The 22,565-nt window shown below is 37.7% G+C and overlaps 1 protein-coding gene across 1 annotated transcript in view; it reads left to right on the top strand.

Annotated features, from left to right (window-relative positions):
• Window positions 1-22,565, top strand: part of ADAM9 (ADAM metallopeptidase domain 9) — a 104,324-nt gene that overhangs the window by 72,431 nt on the left and 9,328 nt on the right. The window contains exons 16-19 of the mRNA XM_037166907.2: window positions 688-871; window positions 11,009-11,089; window positions 11,341-11,446; window positions 20,417-20,555. Of these exons, the coding sequence (XP_037022802.2) occupies window positions 688-871; window positions 11,009-11,089; window positions 11,341-11,446; window positions 20,417-20,555 (510 nt within the window). The remainder of the gene's footprint in view (window positions 1-687; window positions 872-11,008; window positions 11,090-11,340; window positions 11,447-20,416; window positions 20,556-22,565) is intronic.

Genomic DNA, 22,565 nt, shown 5'->3' with positions numbered 1-22,565 from the left:
AGGAGGTGGCAAGTTAGAGAGATTGGAAAACAGTACCCTATCATGACTATAATGGCAGTGATATCATAGAGGAGATTCAGGTATAGGGTAGCTGCTTGAATCAGAAAGTTGGAAATTTTTAATACAGCATCATAAAAGTTGATGTTAGGCGTACTTGCTGTGTTATTAAAGTTTTTAGGAAGGGCATTTAACTCACACAGCTTCGGTGTATTGAATTACGATTGAGTCTTCAAGTAAGTGATAACCAAGCCAAGAATGCCAGAGTCCTTTCTTAGTTATTTTACACTACAGACTCTAGTTACCACAATTCTTTAAGAAGGCACAATTGAATTTTGATGTAGTTCTATTATTTTCTGGGTGTAATATTTATAAAGTTATATTTCTAAGAAACTATTAGTTAGACTTTTGAACCCTAGCAGATAGTGAAGAGGGATTAGGTGTGAAGAAAGAATCATCGGCACCACCTGGTACCCTGCTAATTTGCATCCTAGCATCCATTTGTCTCTGTTCTTCTCCGCTGTATTTAAAGAGATGCTTTGATCTTTGTTACTCTCATACACTTTTTCTGTTGAGATTCCCTTCCACTAAATAGCAGAACACTTTCTGTCTGTGCACATAGAAATATAATTTTTCTTTGCATCTACAGCAGATGCATTTTATGTTTGAATTCTTTTTCAATCTTTATAGGAATGCTTTGTGTGGGAAGCTTCAGTGTGAGAATGTACAAGAGATGCCTGTGTTTGGAATTGTGCCTGCTATTATTCAGACTCCCAGCGGAGGCACCAAATGCTGGGGCGTGGATTTTCAGCTAGGATCAGATGTTCCAGATCCTGGGATGGTGAATGAAGGCACAAAATGCGACACTGGAAAGGTAACTAAAATGTTTCCTATTTACAAAGTAAAATTTACAAAAGCATTATGCAAAGTAAGTGATTGATCTTTTTGGATTATGAAAGAAATCTATGTTTATTATAGAAATTTGGGAGAATAGGAAGCCACCAAGAGCAAAATTAAGAATGATTATACTTCTACTATCCAGATTTTTTTCATGTATCATAACTAATGGTTTCTGTGTTGCCATATACTGTGTATATTTCCCCTCCCCATCGATGTGCTGTAATTTATTAGTCAGTCTGCCATTATTGGGACACTTAGGTGATTCCCAGGGGTGTGTGAATGTGTGTGTGTGTGTGTGTGTGTGTGTGTGAGCATCCATGTGTGTCTCTGTACTAGAAACCTCACAGTGTTTGTCCTGCCCATGCTCCCTGCTATCCCGACCACAGTGTTTGGATCAGCTACGAGCCAGGAGTTAGCCATCTCCTGACCTAATGCCAGTAGTTCCATTTGAGAAGATGAACTAGGCCAAATTCTTTTTTGTTTGGAATATATAATTTAAAAAAGGTAATTAAGGATAGGGCAGAAACTGTAAGAATTCTTTGCGGGATGCCATGAAGTAGGAGCAGGGCTAGAGAAGGCTGGTGGGCAAGGAGGAAAGCAGCAGTCCCAGACTGAAAGCATGCAGGCAGGGGAAGTTCCCTGTTACTGAGGGGAGGGCCAGCCTTTTTGTTTTATTCCAGCCATCACTGATTGGGTAAGGCTCATCCATGTTAGGGAAGCAGTTTGCTTAATTGTCTCTTGATTCAAATGCTCACCTCACCAAAAAACACTCTCATAGAAACACTCAGAAAAAATATTTGATCACATGTCTAGCACTGTATATCCTATACATGTGGGCCATAAAAGTAATTATCACAGTCAATTATTACAAATTAATTAACTTCTGAGTTAAAATATAAATTGGGAAAAACATCCACACAAGATCTTGGATTGTAATATTCATTTATCCAAATCTTCTGAGACTATAAACAAAAAATAGGGAATAAATTGTAAAGCAGAAATATATGAGACTTCATTGGTAAACAAAGGTTTCCACAAGTTTTGGAAACCTGAAAGAGGACAGAAATTAGTCTGACAGAGTAGCAGAACCTACAACTTACAGTGCAAACGGATAGGACATGATCAAGAAGACTTTCTCAGCCTTGCAGAACCCTAAAAGGATTGGAGATTTGGAAATAATGGTTATAGCTGAGAGTGGGGTGAACCATGAGACTGAAATGGAATTACTTTTAGTCGACTAAGGGAGAGACGAGGCCCTTCTCTTATCCGTCTGCTTTTCTTATCCTGTCCACGAGTGTCAGCAGCCATTTGCACAGGCCTCTAGGTTGGAGATGAGAAGCCAAAATTTTTGCTGTTATATTTGGTTATCCTCTTAAGAGGTACCTATGTCCCTATCCTAACCCTAGTACACTGTTCCCTTCATGCATACAGAAGTGAACTGAAATGGATTGTTAGTTAGAGTTATATCTCTGAGGAAGCCGAACAGAAAGACTGAGACAAAATATGAGAGAAAAGATAAAAGCCTGCAAGGATCAAATACAGATTTTTAAATTCAACTAATTAAAACTTCAGATTTAGAGAAAGAAAACAAGAAGAGTGGGCAATTATGAAATTTTAGAGTAATCGTGAAGAAAAATCCCAGTAGCTTCTAGAGACCAAACAAACAAACAAATACTTCCCCAAATAGGCCACATATAAAAGAATGAGGTTGCAAACCAAATTCTGGAAGACAAAGGAGCAACACTTTCATGTTTCTGAGAGATTCTCAACCTAGAATTCTATATACAGCTGAAGCATCTGCAAATAAGAGGACACAATCAAACCATTTCAGAGATTTAAAGGATCAGAAAAGTTATCTTTTATTTATCCTTTCTTAGGAAATCATCTAACATAATGTTCTAGTAAATGAGGAAGTAAAGCAAAAAGGGAAAGAAATGTAATCTAGGATATAGAAGTATGTCAAACAGAAATTTCAAGATAACAGCTGTGTATCAGGCCAGGAAAATGAATGTTCACTGGGGCAAGGGGACTTCATAGGAGGTTATTTGAAAAAGAGGGAACTTGGAAGAGGAAATGACACAAAAGGCCAGTTGTATGAGAAGAAAGGCAAGTGTTTAATCTGCAGTAGGAACAAAAGCTCTTTAAAAGAAAATATAGTCTTAGCACTTAGCTTTCAGATCAACAGCGTTTTGTCTTAACTTGGCAAGGGAGATTTATTCTCCATTTCACTGTTTTCTTGTGGAGGAACTTCCATTAAAATGACACTCCTGGCTTTTGGGGTGACATCAGCAACATGGACAAATAAGAGGTCGCTCATTTGTGTTCCCCCCTAAATAACAATTCGGCATCCACCCATGTACAGAAGTGCCTTTGTAAGAGCTGTGGGACTCAGCACCATAGAGACCAGGGGGACTCCTGCCTACCTCATGTCAGGTAATAGCAGAGACCACAGTCCTGGACGTTGGACTCTGTAGTGGTTTTTGCCTGGCTCCAGCCCTTCCAGGCCACAGTCTGGAAGCCTCTGGAAAACAGCATTTTAGTCAGTCCCTCCCAGATAAGACAGCCTTTGCAAAAGTCCAAGTTTCTAGCAGAGAAGTTCCAGCATAGTGTTAGAGCAAAACAAATGCGAGTTGGACACCTTGGAGAGGGTAAGAGAAACGGTTTGACTCTATCCGAATCCCGCAAGGTGGCACAGCTTAGGACAGATCTTTTCAGCTCGTGATTTCTCCCACGGGGGAGAATGAGAGCTGGGGAGTGAGCACCTGGCTTCCCCAGCTGTGCAGCGCCCCTTCTTTCTCCCCTACCAGTGTACCAATTTGTGACTGTATGATTGAGGAGTGAGAAGAGGCTGGGGGGAGGGGGTAGGACCCTTGGAGGACATTAAAAAATGCAGATCCTACTAAGTGTTTACCATACTCCACCAGAAGCCCACCCACAACTGACAGCAGATGCCTTGCCTGTGGGTCTTTCCAAGTGGCCCGTGGGTACCCCATACGCTCTCCTAACAATGGTAGCAGGAGTGAGCTTTTGCAGACACTTAGCGAACAAAAAGGAGGTTGTGGGCACTGGGCTTGGTGTGTCACAAGATCAGTGGAAGGCAATAAGCCTAAGAATTCTGCAACAAGTGGAAGCAAGAAGTGTGGAGCAGGCGTACCCATAAAAGGCTGAGAAAGCTTCAGAATCCCTAGCTGGACTGAAGGAAGGTATGTCTCTCATGAAGGCAGTTCATAAAGACTGGAGGAGTTGAATGTTACTTCAGACGTGAGGACAGCAATCCAAAAGTTCACAGACATGAACAATCAAGGAAACATGACACCACCAAAGGATCAGCTTTTCAGTGACTGGTCCCGAAGACATGTGATAAGCGATTTACCCATGAACAACTCAAATAGCTGTTTTTTAATAAAATATTTTATTTATTTATTTTTAGAGAAAGAGGAAGGGAAGGAGAAGGAGAGGGAGAGAAACATCAATGTGTGGTTGCCTCTCATACGCCCTGTAACTGGGGACCCAACCTGGCCTGCAACCCAGGCATGTGCCCTGACTGGGAATCAAACTTGTGACCCTTTGGTTCTCAGGCCAGAGCTCAATCCACTGAGCCACATAAGCCAGGGCTCAAATAGCTGTTTTAAAGGAAGTTCAGTGAGCTATAGCAAGAAAACATAGACAATTTAACATGATCAGGAAAACAATGCATGAAGAGATGATAAGTTTAACAAAGAGATAAAAATCATAAAAAAGAACCAAACAGAAATTTTGAAGCTGGAGAACACAATGAATGAAGTGAAAAGTAAAATAGAGAATATAGAGAAGATACAAATAAAATCAGAAATGAAAGAAGAGACATTGCAACTGATACCAAAGAAGTACAAAAATTCATGAGACTACTATAAACAATTATATGCTAAGAAGTTGAATAACATAGAATAAATGGAAACATTTCTAGAAACATACAACCTACCAAGACTAAATCATGATGGAATAGAAAATCTGAACAGACCAATAACAAGAGATTGACTCAGTAATCAACAATCTCCCAAGAAAAACCTAGTACCAAATGCTTTAACTGGTGAATTCTGCCGAAGATTTAAAGAAAATTTAAAGCCAATAAAAACTCTTCAAAAAATCAAAGAGGAGAGAACATTCTCAAACTTGTATTTCAAACCCAGCATTACCCTGATGCCAAAGCCAGACAAGAACATTCAAGAAAAAAACTTCCATTCAAGATCCTTGATGAATATACATGCATACATTGTCAACAAAATACTAGCAAACCTCACTGAACAGCACATTAAAAAGATAATACAACAGGATCAATTTGTACTTATCTCTGGAATGCAAGGATGGTTCAATATGTAAAAATGATGCATCATATTAATTGAATGAAAGATAAAATCATAAGGTTCTTTTAATTGATGCAGAAAAGGCATTGACAAAATGTGACACCTGTGCATGTTAAAAATCTCCCTACAAATAAAAGCCATATCTGACAAGCTTGCATCTTACATCATGCTCAGTGGTGCAAGGCTGAAAGCTATTCCTGGAAAGTCAGAAACGAGAAGGGCACACAGTCACACCAGTCTTATTTAGCACAGTACTGGAATTTGTAGCTAGAGCATGCAGGTTGGAAAAAAGAAATGCAAGCCCTCCAAATTGTAATCTAAAAGTGCGTTGTCTTTGTTTGCAAATAATAAGATCTTTTACATAGAAAATTCTATATACTCCACCAAAAAACGTTACTAAAAATCAATGAATATGGTAAAGCTGGAAGATACAAGATCAACATACAGAAATCAGTTGCAGACATATACATTAACAATGAACTGTCTGAATAGTAAATAAAGAAAACCATGCCATTCACAATAGCATAAAAAAATGAAATACTTATGAATAAATTTGACCAAGGAGGTGAAAGAGTTGTCCACTGAATACTACAAGACTTTGGTGAAAGAAGTTTAAGAAGACACAAATACAAGCATACCTCATTTTGTTGTGCTTCATTTTATTGCACTCTGCAGATATTGATCTTTTTTTTCAACAAGTGGAAGGTTTGTGGCAACCCTACCCTGCATTGATCAAGTCTAGTGGCCCTCTTTCCCAACAGACTTAGATGATGGTTAACATTTTTCTTTTTTACCAATGAAGCATTTTTAAATTAAGGTCTGTATATTTATCGGACACAATGCTGTTCACACTGAATAGACTACAGGATAGTGTAAATACATCTTTTATATGCACTGAGTAACCAAAAATTCATGTTACTTGTTTTATTGATATTTAATTTATTGTAGTGGTTTATAACTGCACCAGCATCTCTTCAAAGTATGCCTGTAAATGGAAAGATATCTAGTGTTCATGGACTGAGAGAATGAATATTGTTAAAATATTCATATTACCCAAAGCCATCTGTCAATATAATACAGTCAAGATTACATTAGCCTTTTTAAAAGAAACAGAACAAATTATCCTAAAAATGTGTGTAGGACCACAAGAACTATGAATAGCAAAAGGAGTGTTGAGAGAGAAGACCAAAGCTGGAGGCATCACAATTTCTGATTTTAAATTGCTTTACAAAGCTGTGGTAATCAAACGGTATGGTACTGGCATAAAAATAGACACTTAGACCAACAGAACAGCATAGAGAGAGCCCCAAACAAACCCCCACATGTATGGCCAACTACTATTTGACAAGAGAGCCAAGAATACTCAATGGAGAAAGGATCATCTCTTTAATAAGTAGTATTGAGAAAACTGGATATTCCCATGCTATTAAATATTTTAATGCTATTGGATCTCCATCTTTTACCACTTACAAAATTTAACTCAAATGAACTAATGACTTAAAAATAATACCTGAAATGGTATGTTTCCTAGAAAAAAACATTAGGAGAAAGTTCCTTGACTTTGGGCTTGGCAATGGTGTTTTTGATATGACATCAAAAATGCAACCATCAAAAGCAGAAATAATTAAGTGGGCCTATATCAAATGAAAAAGCCTCTGCACAGTAAAAGGAATAATGAACAAAATGAAAAGGTACCTTATGGAATGGGAGAAAATATTTGTAAATCATATATTTGATAAGAGGTTAGCTACAAAATATGTAAAGCACTTATTCAATTCAATAGCAATGGGCAGAGGATCAGAATGCATTTTTCCAAAGTAGAAAACAAATGGCCAACAGGTACCTGAAAATATGCCCAACATCACTAATAGTCAGGGAAGTGCAAATCAAAACCACAATAAGATATCTATCTCCTCATCCCTATTATATAAGCTGTCATTAAAAAGACAAGATGAGTGTTAATGAGGACACAGAGAAAATGAAACTTTTGTGCCTGATTGGTGAGAATGTAAATTGGTATAGCCACTGTGGAAAATAGTATAGAATTTCTTCAAAAAATTCGAAGTTGAAATACTGTATGATCCAGCAACTTCTGGTTATATAATCAAAAGAAATGAAAACAGGATCTTGAATAGTTATCTGCACTCCTCTGTGCATTGTAGCATTATTTATAGTAGCCAAGATATTGAAATAATCTATATAGTGGAATATTATTCATTCATGAGAGAGAAGGAAATCCTGCCATTTGAGATAACATTGGTGGACCTTAAGGGCATTATGCTAAATGAACTAAGTCAGAGAAAGACAAATAATGTGACCTTGCCTGTATGTGGAATTTAAAAAGCCAAACTCATAAAAACAGGATAGAATGGTGGTTCACAGGAGCTGAGGGGTGTGGGGTAGTGGAACAGGAGATACTGGTCAAAGGGTTTAAACTTCCAGATATAAGATGCTTAAGTTCTCAGGATTTAATATTCAGCATGGTGATTATGGTTAGTAATATTATACACTTGCACGTACAAACAGAGTAGACCTTAAGTGTTCTCACTACAAAAAAGAAATGGTAATTATGGGGAGTGTGGAGGTATTCAATAAGCCTGATGTAGTAATCATTTCACAAATAGAAGTTTATCAAATCAACATGTGGTAAACCTTAAACTTACACAATGTTATTCGTCAGTTACATGTCAATAAAGATGGAGAAAAAGAAATAACGACTCCCAGCCTCAGTGTGTTTCTCCTTCACTTCACCCCAAGGGATGCAAAGTGACTGATGCAGCTGAAGAGTTTGGGAGAAGACACTGGGCACGAGTAGCTCAGTCCCTTCTGTCTTCTCTTTTCAGATCTCCCTGCCTGCAGAGAGGGTGCATTCTGGTCTGCTCTCTCGACCATGCAGTAAATTTAGCAGGGCAGGCTCTGCTTCTGTGGGGGGAGGCCTGTGGTTGTCCAGAGCAGCCTGTGACTAGGCAGGTAAGTTTGATTTTGGGGTGCAGAATTAGGAAGCCCAGTTCATTGTTTACTTGAGTGATGTTAACTGCTTTATCCATAGGAAAGGTAATACTTTGGTCTCCAATTATCAGCCTCCCCTGTCTTCCTTCACCTAGTTACGAACTTGCTCAAGTAATAGTGGCATGTAGCGTACTGAGTGGGTAATATCCCAATATTATGTGTAAATGTTAAGCAATATTTAGTTTGAGAAGGTGGGCAATGGGCGTTTGGGTTTGTGTTAGAAGGCAGAATTCTTACCTATTATATGGACATTAATTGGTGATGTCTAAGTTAAGTAAATTAAGAAATAGGATAGAATGGCAGACTGAATAGGAATGGGTCATAGAATTATTTCTTCGTAAGCACTTTGATCACTATTTGATTTATACCCATGTGCATGTATTACATTGTTTAAAAAATGAGGGTCAACCGGTACCCTGTTCTTTAGAAGTGATTTTGGAAGTGATCCGTCAGCCTGACTGGGAATAGTACAGCATTGGCATTCAGAGACCTCTGTTGACATCGCAGGCTGAGTGAATCGGTAGCGGGCAGTGTTCATGGCTGCGGTGATACAGTTAACTGGAACGCTGATTACCTCAAAATGTACATCTCCACAGGCGTGAGATTTTTCTCTGAAACCCTCGGGATAACAGAAAAAAAAGTGCTGATGGGCAGGTTTGAAAATCATAACCAACAGAATACACTTCTGTCTTTCTTTTTTAAATTAAATTTATTGGGGTGACATTGGTTTATAAGATTAAATAGGTTGTAGATGTACTTACGCATCTCTCTGATGCACGATCTGTAAGTTGCACTGTGTGTCCAACCCCAAAGTCACCTCCTGTCATCACATAGGTGACCCCTTTACCCCTTACTGCCCCACCCTTTCTTCTGGAAACCACCATACTGTTGTCCGTGTCTCAGAGTTTTTGTTCCTATGTTTTTCTTATTTATTTGTTGCTTTCAGTTTTATATCCCATGTGTGAGTGAAATCATATGGTTCTTAACTTTTTCTGGCTGACTTATTTTGCTTAGCATGATACTCTCAAGGTCCATCCATGTTGTTGCAAATGGCAGTATTACATCTTTTCTTAAGGCTGAGTAGTATTCCATTGTATGTATCTACCACATCTTCTTCTGCCTTTTTCTTTTCCCCAAATGTGATGTAAGAGAAGGCAAAAAGATTTACTGTGAACATGACTCTTTGCTTTGGAAATTGGGCATGCTTCAAGTTTGGTGCTGGGTTTAATATCTCTGCTCATTTCTAGGAATAAAACATCCATGTTTAATGAGTTGACTCTGTACGTTCATTTTTGATAAATGTGCATTTGAAGATAGTGTTCTCACTTAGAGCATATAGTGTTTGATAATTACATATTCAGATCTTTTGCGTTCTTATTTATCATTTAGTTTATTTATTTTTTAGTAGCACTGAATATTCTTCTACACTTAATCTCACCTACATCTCTGAGTACTTCTGTAGCATAGATTTCTAGTCGGTTTTTTAAATTAAGAGGCATATACATTTAAAATCTGATAGGCACTGTCCATTTACCTCTCAATACGGTGCTAACAATGTCCATGACACTAATTGTGTGTGAGGCTGTCTTGTTTTCTCCCAGACTCTTGCTAACATTGCTCTGTCTTAGCTTCATGTCGTGCTTAGGAAAGCTCTTTGTGTCCCATTATGATGGAAATATCCTCTGTTTTCATTTTGTATTTTTGTAATTTGGTTGGGCTTTGGTGTTTACTGGCACAGTTTAATTTATTAACGTTTCATTCTATTTCTATGATCTCATTTAATGCTGTTTTTAAGTGTTTTTAAAAAATATTTTCTAGTCTATCTTACTCTCTTCCTAGATTGCACAAATTGTATGTTTATAGTGTGTGTGTGTGTGTGTGTGTGCGTGTGTGTGTGAGTTCAGTTTGACAGTTACTTATCTTTTTTCATTGTACTATTTGTTCTTTTGATAGCAAGAAAAACACATTAACATATTTTCCCCACCAACATCAAGAATAAAAATAGTATCTACTGGTTTCCCCCACGTAAGATGTATCATTGTTACTTTCAAACCCCACATGCTTTTTTTTCCCCCCCATTGGAAAGTGTTGGCTTTAAACTCCAGGTTACTAGGTTTTCATACTGTGTTTACAACATTTATGTACAAGAAGGATAGGGCATGCTTGTCAGTACCTGTACTGACACACTAATGGAACCAAACACCAAACGTTCGGTATAGCCGTGCAGTAGGATAGGTTGAGTCCTTTTTCTTCTGGGTTTCGGTAAAGTCCAGACTCTGCACTTGGAGCAGGCTTTCTGTTTGGTACTACATTTGTATTTAGGGGAGGAGGTAAACATTAAGAGTGAAAAAAAAGTGGAAAAGGAGAATTCTCTTCTTTTTTTGTTGTCCTGGGTAGTTCATCTTTGGCTCCAAATTTATGTCCTGAAATAAAAAATGAGAGATACTGTAGTTTTCTTCATCCAAATATTTCACTTAGGATTTTCACCTCTGTATTTACGTAGAAGGACAGATTGCAGTTTTATCATTATTTTTGCCCTTTTTATTATTTTTCCCTTTTTGATCAGCTATGTGTCAATTAATGAATTTTACTTACTTTGCTACATTTGCAAATATATAATGTGGGAATAACCCTTCCTTAAAAGTCTGAAAGAGTTCCTAACCAATGAAATAATCTATGCCCAGGTGTAGTTTTTTTTTTCCTGGCTAGTTTTATTAATGCGTTCAAGTTTTCTGTACTCATTTCCTCCTTTGTTTCAGATCTGTAGGAACTTCCAGTGTGTGAATGCTTCTGTTCTGAACTATGACTGTGATATTCAGAGGAAGTGTCACGGACATGGGGTAAGTCGTCTGCTCTTCTGGTTTGCTCATGGAGGTACGCGGATTGATGAGGAACCCCAGTGTCATGCGAGGCTTCCTAAGAGTTTGGGATTTCTTTGACCTTGGGGAATTGAGATGCCTGATACAAGTTTATCCTTAGAGTGTCTGTGGATTTGCATGAATTTAGTTCTTTCTCTTGGTTTCCATTCTAGAGTTCATGATTGAAAGCAGCTATCATAATTAATAAAAGTGGTGTTTTGGTTGTTTTGAAGGTGTGTAATAGCAATAAGAATTGTCACTGTGAAAATGGCTGGGCTCCCCCGACCTGTGAGACGGAAGGATATGGAGGAAGTGTGGACAGTGGACCTACGTACAATGGCAAGTATTACAGAGGAAAATCAGTGTGATGTCCCAGGAGCTGTGTCAGAAATCGAGCATCCCTGCACTGCTCCCACACTTCTCACATCACTTATACATTAGATTATGTTGGTTCTGCTGCCTGAATTTCTCACAAGTGTTTCCATTTTTTCCATCCCTGTGAATTACCTTCAGTTTCTTGCCTGGATTTACGTGGTAGCCTCTTAATTAGGCTCCCTCTTCCCATCTTGCTTCCTCATCCACATTCCATACTACATTACAGAATTGTAGTGTTTTTCCTTCAGGAATTCGGTTTTGATTATGCCAGTATCTTGTTTTAAATTCAGTGCTTCTGCATTGTTATTAGAGTGCAGTCCAAAAATCCTGGACGCGGCTTAAATGCCCTGCATGGTTTGCCCCATGCTTAACTTTCCCAACTAACTCATTTCACTATGCTTAAGACATTGTAACTTCTTTTACTTCTTCTAATAGGCCACCCTCTATTACCTCTGGGCTTTCACACCATATTATATTTACATTGTTGGAACTTGGCTAATTGCTACCCAGATTTCAATTTATACCTAATTTCCCCTAGGAAGTTTTCCCTGATTGCCTAAATCTGAATTAATGTGCCCTTTCTATTCTCCTGTTACTGTAAGCACTTTCACATACTATAGTAATTACTTATACACCACTTATTCCTATTCCCTGCTTGTCTTGAATAAGCTCCTTGATACCAGTACCTTTCTATTGAGAAGATACACTTTCTTTCTCTAGGGTAGGTAGTAGGTGGGGTGGCTGGCTAATAGAGTAGCTTTATTTTTAGCATTTTAAGAAATTGCCAAACTGTTTCCCAAAGTGGCAGTACCAATTAACATTCTCTCCAGCTGTATACGAGGGTTCCAGTTTCTCCTCTTCAACACTCCATATGTCAGTCTTTTTAATTTTAGCCATTCTAATAGGTATGTAGTGGCATTTCATTCTGACTTTAATTTGTATTTCTCTAATTGCTGATGATGTCGAGCATCTTCTCATGTGCTCATTTGTCATCCACATGTCTTCTTTGGTGGTGGGTCTGTTCAAGTTGTTTGTCTAGTTTTTAGTTAAATTGTTTGTCTTCTTGAGTTTTGAGACTTCTTTATTCTGCATACAAGTCCTTTATGAAAAATGCTTTGTAAATATTTTCTCCTGGTCTGTTGACTTCATCTTTCATTTGTTCTTTTTCTAGTTTCTTAGGACAGAAGACTAAGAAGGTCATTGATTTGAGACATTTTTTTCTTTTCTTTTTTAAAATATGTTTTATTGATTATGCCATTACAGTTGTTCTATTTCCTCCTTCATTCCCCTCCCCCTGCACACCCCTCCCCCCTTTCCCCCCTCTAGTTTCTGTCCATGTGTCACAAGTTCTTTAGATTCTATATTTCCCATACTATTCTTGCCCTCCCCCTGTCTATCTTCTGCCTACTGTCTATGCTACTTATTCTCTGTACCTTCTCCCCGCTTCTCCTCCTCCCACTCCCCTGTTGTTAACCTTCCATGTGATCTCCATTTCTATGGTTCTGCTCATGATCTAGCTGTCCACTTAGTTTGCTTTTGTTTTAGGTGTAGTTGTTAATAACTGTGAGTATGCTGTCCTTTCACTGTTCATATTTTTTATTTCCTTTTTCTTAGATAAGTCCCTTTAGCATTTCATATAATAAGGGCTTGGTGATGATGAACTTCTTGAACTTGACCTTATCTGAGAAGCACTTTATCTGCCCTTCCATTCTAAATGAAAGCTTTGCTGGATAGATCAATCTTGGGTGTAGGTCTTTGGATTTCATGACTTGGAATACTTCTTTCTAGCCCCTTCTTGCCTGTAAGGTCTCTTTTGAGAAATCAGCTGACAGTCTGATGGGAACTCCTTTGTAGATGACTGTCCCCTTATCTCTTGCCACTTCTAGGATTCTCTCCTTCATTTTAATCTTGGCTAATGTAATGATGATGTGCCTTGGTGTGTTCCTCCTTCTTTGGGACTCTCTGAGCTGCCTGGACTTCCTGGAAGTCATTTCCTTTGCCAGATTGGGGAAGTTCTCCTTTATTATTTGTTCAAATAAGTTTTCCACTTATTGCTGTTCCTCTTCCCCTTCTGGTACCCCTATAATTCAGATGTTGGGATGTTTAGATATGTCTTGAAGGTTCCTAAGCCTCTCCTCATTTTTTTGAATTCTTGTTTCTTCATTCTTTTCTGTTTGGTCATTTTTTCTTCCTTCTGGTCCACTCCATTAATTTGAGTCCCAGTTTCCTTCCCATCACTATTGTTTCCCTGTGCATTTTGCTTCATTTCATTTAGCGAAGCCTTTATTTTTTCCTGTAATTTGTGACTAAAATCAACTAGTTCTGTGAGCATCCTGATCATCAGTATTTTGGACTGTGCATCTGATAGGTTGGCTATCTCTTGGTTGCTTAGAAGTGTTGGCTCTGGGGCTTTGAGCTGTTCTTCTTCTTGAGCCATAATGTTTTGGTCTGTTTGTGCTTGTTACCTATGAGGGGCGGAGCCTTAGGTGTTGCCAGTGCCAGTTAACCCAGTTGCTGGGTTGTGACACTGTATGTGGGAGTGGGGTCAGAGAGGGGCAATGGAGTTTTTTTCTGCTCTCTCTCTGATTTCAGTCCCCTCTCCTGCTTCTCACAAGCAAATTGGGCCCTTCTGGTGCTAGTTCCCAGATGTGTGGGCTTGTGCGTCTGTAGGTCTCTCCAATGAACTCAATATGAGTCTGGGAGCCTCTCCCAGCACCTCGACCTCTGAAAGTTTTCCAATTGGTGCTTTTAGGCTTTATTTCCTGGCACCGGGGCCCTGGTTTGCACGGTCTGTCTCACTGCTTGCTCCTTTGCCTGGTTTATCTGCGTGTGAATGTGTTACCGCGGTCAGCCAGCCCCCTTGCATCCTCACTGGGTCTGCCCCTTGCCACCCAGTGCCTGGGATCTGTCAACTTCCACCTGCGTTCCTGGGTCAGTCTGGCCAGCCACTTTTTCCTGCTGGGACCCCTCTCCACCAGCCACTGACTCTGCCCCTCTTACCGATCTGGATGAATGGTTCATCGTTGTTGGACTTTGGTACAGTTTAATTTTCTCTCATTCTGGTTTTTAAATATTTGTTGTTCATAAACTGGTTGTACGAGGAAGTATGGTGTTTCCACCTACGCCTCCATCTTGGCCAGAAGTCGTCTTTTCTTAATATAGACATTGTAGTACTGTGAGTTTTCCTGCAGGGATTGCTGTTTCTTCACCCCACAAATTTTGATACATTGTGCTTTCATTTTCATTCAGCTCAGAATGACTTTTAATATATTTATTATTTCTTTGACCCATGAGTTATTTCAAAGTGTTACTTTGTTTTATAGTATATGGAAGATTTTCTAGCAATTTTAGTGTTACTGATTTTTCATTTATTCCACTGTATTTAGAGAATATTGTATGATTTGAATTGTTTTGTATTTTTGGCACTTGTTTTATGCCCCAGAAGGTGATTTATCTTCGTAATAAGTTTTGTATATACTTGAATTTGTATCCTGCTGTGGTTATGTGGAATATTTAATAAATAGTTCATATTAGTTGACAGATGTTTAAGACTTCTGTATCCTTACCGATTCCTGTATACTTGTTATGTCAATTATTGAGAAAGGAATATTGAAATCCTTGGCTATAACTGCTAATCTGCCTGTTTTTTCCTGTCAATTTTATTAGTTTTTGCTTTATGTATTGCAGAACTCTGTTATTAGGTGCATAAACATTTAGGATTGTTCTGTCCTTTTGACTTATTGACCCTTGTAATTATAAAATATCTCTCTTTATACCTGGTAATATTCTGTTCTGCAATTAGGTATTAATATAGTGACTCCAGATTTCTTTTGATTAGTCAGCATGGGGAATTCTCATCATTCTCCTTTTAATCTATTTGTGTCTTTATATCTTAATTCTTTTTTTAATCCTTGCCCAAGGATATGTTTATTGATTTTAGAGAGAGAGGGAAGGAGAGAGGGAGAAAGAGAAAGAGAGAGAGAAAGAGAGGAACATTAATGTGAGAGAGAAACACACTGATGGGGAACCTGCAACCTAGGTATGTGCCCTGATCAGGGATCAAACCCGCACCCTTTTGGTGCACAGGACGATGCTCCAACCAACTGAGCCATCTGGCCAGGGCCTGTGTATTTACATTTAAAGCAGGTTTCTTATAGGCAGCATGTAGTTGAGTCTTGCTTTTTTATCTACTCTGCCAGTCTCTGCTGTTTGATTGAGTTGATCTGTATATTTAATTTGATTATGATATGTTTGGGTTTAAATCTAGCATGTTAATACTTTTCTGTCTTCAGTTTGTATTATTTCATTATGCTTCCATGTATCTGCCTTTAGTGCTATTGATGACATACTTCTACATAGGTTATGAGCCCCTACACACACACTATTACTATTTTGACTTTAAGCAGTTGATTATTTTTCAAAGATTTAAATAATAGAAAAAGTCTATACCCACATAGCTACCATTTCTAGTGCTCTTCATTTTTTAAGTCAGATTTTTATTAGGTATCATTTAATTTCTGCTCGTATTACTTCTTTTCCCATTTCTTATAATGCAGATCTACCAGTGACAAATACTTTTAGCTTTTGTATATTAAAATTTTTTTTTTGCCTTGAATTTTTTTTTACTGGGTAAAAAATTCTAGGGTGAAGTTTTAGCCCCATTTTACCTCTTCAAAGATGTCCCTACCTTGTCTTCTGGCTTACGTGTCTTTCCTGAGGAATCTGCCATCTTTATTTTTTTTTTTGGTCTTCTGTGGGTAAGGTGTGTTTTTACCCTCTAGTCACTTGTAAGATTTTCTCTTCATCTCTGATTTTTAATATTTGACAATAATGTGCCTTAGCACGCTTGGGATTTGTGAGACTTTTTTCAATTTGTGCTTTTATAGTTTCTTTAAATTTGGAAAATTTTGCCCATTTTGTCTTTAAAAATTTATTTTTCTTGTTTTGTAATGTTTTATACATTTAAAACACAATAATTAACTACTTTATTGAATTATGTTTGGGGGGAAAGGCAGAAAACTGTACTTGAACAACAATAAAATTCAAAAGTAAAAAAAAATCAATTAGAAACATGGAAAAAAGAATTATGTGCACATATATGTCACATGTAGCACATCCAGACATTTATTGACTTCAGTAAGGAAATTGTTCTTGACTGACCTTTCTAAGTCTCAGAATCTTTTTTTTTTCAGTTACAGTTTACATTCAGTATTATTCTGTATTAGTTTCAGATGTACAGCATAGTGGTTACAAAATCATGTATTTTACAGAGTGGTTCCCTAGTGTTCAAGTACCCACCTGGCCCCATACATGGTTATGATATTATTGACTGTATTCCCTATTCTGTAATGTACATCCTGTGACTATTCTGTAGCTACCAATTTTTACTTCTTAATCCCTTCGCCTTTTTCACCCAGCTCCCAACCCCCTCCCCTCTGACAACTTGGTTTATTATCTGTATCTATGAGTCTGTTTTTATTTTGTTTTTCAAATTCCATATATAAATGAAATCATGTGTTATTTTTCTTTCTCTGACTGGCTTATTTCACTTAGCATCATACCCTGTAGGTCCATCCATGTTGTCACAGAATTGCCTTCTTTTTTATGGCCAGGTAGTAATCTGTTGTGTATATGTAATATAGCTTTTTTGTCCACTCATTTATTGGTGGGCACCTGGGTTGCTTCCATATCTTTGCTGTTGTAAACAGTGTTGCAATGAATATTTGGTACATATGTTCTTTTGAATTAGTGTTTCAGGTCTCTTCAGATATATTTGCAGAAGTGCAATCACTGGGTCATAAGGCAGTTCCATTTTTTATTTTTTTGAGGATCCCCCCACACAGTTTTCCATTGTGGTTGCACTGGTCTGCCTTCCCACCAACAGTGTACAAGGGTTCCCATTTCTCCATATCCTCGCCGACGCTTGTTGTTTGTTGATTTATGGGTGACAGCCATTCTGGCAGGTGTGGTATGGTATCTCACTGTGGTATTGATTTGCATTTCTTTGATGATTAGTGATATTGAGCAACTTTTTTTTGTTTTTCTCTTTTCTCTCTTTCAGGGACACCCAGTACATGTCTCTTTCATAACTTGAAGTTTTTTCACATCTCATTTATTTGCCTTGATTATTTTGTTGTTTATTCACTGGGTTTAATTATGAATAGTTTGTATCATTATTTTTTGAGTTCATTCTTCTATATATCTACTCTTTCATTAATTTTATCTACTGTAACTTTCATCTTAGACATTATATTTTTTATCTCTGTAAGTTCTATTTGTTTCTCTTTTTTTGGTATAGTTTATGTCTCTGCATTGCATGTTCAATCTTTAACATCTTGAATGTGGACTACGGTCATAATAACTTCTAATATCCTTGTCAGCTATCATCTCTGTCTTCTCCATCAGTTTTGACTGATTTTTCCTTTCATTTTGGATCATATTTTCCTGCCTTTTGCATGCCTTGTAATTTTTTTTACTAGATGCCAGAGATTGTGAATTTTGCCTTGTTGGATACTAGATATTTTTGAATTTACATTGATGAGCTTTGTTCTAGGGTGCTTATGTTACTTGAACATAGTTTATAGTTTGATGCTTTTGAGTGTTGCATTTAAACTCTGTGGGAGAGGACCAGAGTGTCATTTATCCTAGGGCTAATTTGCCCCATTACTGAGGCAAAACCCCTTCTGTTTATTCTCCTCAGTGCCATGGTAATTATGCAGTTTTCCACCGGCAGTGGTAGGAACGGGCATTTTTCCCAGTCCTGTGTGAGTTGTGGGATTCGTTCTAATTCCTACAGGTCATTCTTTCTGTGGCTTCAAGTGGCTTCCTTACGTGCATACATAAATCAGTTCTCACCTTATATGTGTGAGGAGCCCTCTGCACAGCTCTCAAGTTCTGTCTGCAGCTCTCTCCTTCCGGTTGTCTGTCCAGTGAACTCTAGCTGCCTTGGGCACAGCCAGCTCCCTCTCCTCCATTTGAAGAGTCCACTGAGCTTTGCTTGGGCTGTCTCACTCTTCATCATGATCTGTTAACTTTCACTGGGCAGCAAACTGGGACAGTTGTAAAGCTCACCTTATCTTTTTTTTTGTCTCGGGTATCACTGTACTTTATTGCCTGATGTCCAACATTTTGAAAAGTTGGACATTATATATTTTACTGGGTTTGCTGGTTGTTATAGCTGGCAGGATAGATTTGGTCCCTATTATCCCACCTTGGCTAGAAGTGGAAGTCAGAAATAATGGCTGTGTATCATTCCATCGAGTAGATGTGCTGTAACTTGGCTTCGCAGTTTTGTAATTATTTGACATTTAGGTTGTTTCTAATTTTTGGTATGCACTGATAACATTGTAATGTATATCTTAATACTTAACACATTTCTCCAGTTGGAGGATAAATTGCTAGAAATGAGATGACTAGGTTGGAGGGTATAATCCTTTCTATGGTTCTTCATAAAAATTCTATGACAGACCCACTGTCAGCATTAAACTCAATGGGCAGTGACTATAAGCATTCTCCTTAAGACCTGGAACAAGACAGGATGTCTACTTGCACCTCTCTTATTCAATGTAGTGCTGGAATGCTTAGCCATAAGTCAGATAAGACGAAGAAATAAAAGGCATCCAACTTGGAAAGGAAGAAAAAAATTAGAAGTGGAACTTCGTTTTAACCCTGTGGTTCCAGTTCTGGGAATATATTTGAAGAAATCCAAAACACTAACTTAAAAGAACACAAGCACCTGTATGTTCTTTGCAGTGTTATTTACAATAGTGGAGAAGTGAAAGAAGCCCAAGGGTCCATCAGTAGATGAGTGGCTTAAACAACTATGGGACATTTATACAATAGAATAATACTAGGCTGTAAAAAAAGAATAAAATTTTGTCCTTTGCAACAGCATGGATGGACCTGGTGAATATTATGCTAAGTGAAATAAGCCAGTGAGGTAAAGGCAAATGCCGTATGATTTCACTCGTATGTGGAATCCAGTGAACAAACTGTACTATGAAAAGGTAGAGAGAGACTCAGATAGAGGGCAAGCTGAGAGCTCTGGGGGAGGTTAGAGGGTGGATGGATTAAGAAAAAGAAAAAGGCCTCATGGACATGGACAGCAGTGTGGTGAATGCAGGAGGGAGGGTGGACGTGGGTAAGTGATCATGGAAAAAATACAGTAGAAAAACCTAACGTAGAAAAAATTCTAAATGAATTTGTGTAATGCTGCTGACTGTATGAAGGTACCAGTTTTTTCAACATAACCTACCAGTGTTGTATGCTTTAATCAAAATGTTGTCTATTCATTAGTAGGTATAAAATGATATATCAAGCTTTATTTATTTATTTTATTTTTGCTGTCTTTAATTTTTAAATATTTTTAATTGGGTTGGTTGTTGTTTCATACAGTGTCATACAACTTTTAATATAAATTTCTGGTTCTATTACAGGGTTATTCATTGTAGCACTTTTAAAGCATTTTTAAATAACAAAAGATTACAAGAATGAAAGTATCAGTTGGGTACTGTTTGGGTAAACTATAGGACGTCCTTGCAGTACTGTTTTGTGTGGCCGTACAGAAAATGAGGTGGTCCTTTATGATTTGGAAAGATACAGAGATAAGTGAAGTGCTGAGTAGTGTTTATGGTATGCTACCTTTTATGTAAGATAGGGTTGACAACAGAAAATAGTTTTTTCTTATATTTATTTGTATGAAGAAATACTGTAAGATAATATGAGACATTAATAAAAGTAGTTATTTTGGGGAAGGCAAAAAAAGTGGGCAGCGATTGGGTGTGAACAGACTTTTCAATGTATTCAATTTTTATCAGTTTGAGTTTCAAATGATGTGGAAATTGGTGTAAAATAGTTGTAATCACCTACTATGTTCTAGTTAGTATGAGTTAAGTTCTGACTTACTGATCACTAATAGAACTTTTTTCTCTCTAGCCAATACTGCATTGAGGGACGGACTTCTAGTATTCTTCTTCTTAGTTGTTCCTCTTCTCGTATTTGCTGCCTTCCTCTTCATCAAGAGAAGTCAACTACGGCAGCGCTGCTTCAGAAAGAAGAGGTCACAAACATATGAGTACGTACATTTTGTCTTGTGATTCATATAACATAATTTAAGTAATTACAGTGATGGCAGTCAGATCATAGAGGCTGGTTTAAAAATAGGGTTCTAAACATCTATTTTTTGACATGATTAGCAGGGGTGAAAAGAAATAGTGAGGACTCAGCCACCTCTTAAAATGGGGAGGGGGATAGGGTTATGGTAACCAGTCTGTATGCTGCTGAAAAATGACCGTTGGAGTTCATTTTGCTTGACACTGATTTCTGATAGGGGGTAAGTAGGAATTTGGGCTACAGTTTTTTATTTGGACTTCTTAATCAGAGATTAAAATACAGGATACCAATTTAAAAATGTAAATGCTGAAATTTTTCTTTATTGTCTATTTTAGGTATCACTTTTCACAGAGGAAGAACTTTTCTTTCCTTTTTTTTAAAGATTTTATTTATTCAGTTTTAGAGAGAGGGGAAGAGAAGGAGAAAGTGAGGGAGAGATACATCAGTGTGTGGTTGTCTCTTGAGCACCCCATGCTGGGGACCTGGCCCGCAACCCAGACATGTGCCCTGACTGGGAATTGAACCAGCCACCCTTTGATTTTCAGCCTGTGCTCAGTCTACTGAGCTATACCAGTCAGGGCAGAGCTTTTCAAATCATCGTTTTGGAAACAGATTTTGTGAATTATAAGATTTTATGAAATAAGTTTTGGTGGAAGAAAGCATTGCCATAATTCAGACATATCTAGTCTGTGTGTTGGACTCTTGTATGACTATCTCTCAACTATCACTTACATGTTTGCATTAGAATGTAGCATAGATTAGCATAGACCTTGTAATCAGATCTAAATTTAAGTTCCAGTTTGTCATTTAATATTTAATATAATTATGAACTGAAACTCTTTAAGCCTTGATTTACTTTTACTAAAATAAGAATAATAATACTACCTAGCTCTTAATAGGAGGATTAAAGGGAAAATATTTTTTTCAAATAAAAGAAATGAAAAATAAAACCCATGGCAGATTGGCTGGCACAGTGTAATTACTTAATAATTAATTTTTGTTATGCTAATGATTTTAAAATGTTAGGTTGGCCAAAAAGTTTGTTTAGTTATTGCCCATAAAATAAAAGACATGGTTTTCATTTTCACCAATAACTTTGTTGATTTGGATATTTTTGGGTATGTTGGCTGTCTCCCGTATGGTAGAACATTGATTGTTCTCAGTTAATGTCTTGATTTGATCACTATCAGCTTCAACTGACCTACTTGACTGTGGTACATTGTCCAGCGAGAGCTCTCCAGCATAAAACTTTGCAAACGACTTTTGACACGTTCGTTCCATGAGTCATAGCACCTTCTCCATACACTGCACAAGTATTTTTCTGCGTTTCAGTTGCATTTTTACCTTTCTTGAATAATAAAGCATAACATGCTGAAAATGTTGCATATTTTCTTCCATCTTCAATATTAAAATGGCTACACAAAAATTCACCAGCTTTGATTTTTTTAAGTGCATGCTGATATGACAGCTGTCACAATACAGTCTAACAAAATTGTTTAAAATGAAGTTGAAGACAACTAAGCACTAGTAGAGCCATCGTACGGAAAAAAAAAACAAAAGCAAGTGAACTTTTTGGCTAACCCAACATACATCTCTGTGATGGCTTACCTTTACTTTAGTGCCCAATTTTTCTCACTTCCTGCAGAGCATTTTTCTAGAGTACCCTGATGTTAGCTTTAATTTTTAACATATTCTAAAACACATTTATCTTTCTGTCCTTGCTTTCTCTTACTTTGTTACGCACTCCAGACTGACCAAACCATGTAATTCCCCAATCTGCATCTCCAAAATTTTAGTTCCACAGCTCTAGCTCTCTCCTACACATCTCCCCCTCGCTGACGCGCCCCTGCCGCAGCATGTCTAAACTCAGCTGATACCTTTCCAGGGCTCATTTGCTCCACCTGGACTTCCTAATTTTTAGAGTGACTGCCTCAAGTTTTGCATGTGCAGCTTAAGAGTATGCCTCATTGAC

This window comes from Artibeus jamaicensis, unplaced genomic scaffold, assembly GCF_021234435.1.
Source record: "Artibeus jamaicensis isolate MK-2021 breed Jamaican fruit bat unplaced genomic scaffold, CSHL_Jam_final scaffold_833, whole genome shotgun sequence".
Taxonomy (NCBI): domain Eukaryota; kingdom Metazoa; phylum Chordata; class Mammalia; order Chiroptera; family Phyllostomidae; genus Artibeus; species Artibeus jamaicensis.
Note: the sequence above shows the minus strand (reverse complement) of the source record. Positions and strands in the feature narration are given on the sequence as shown.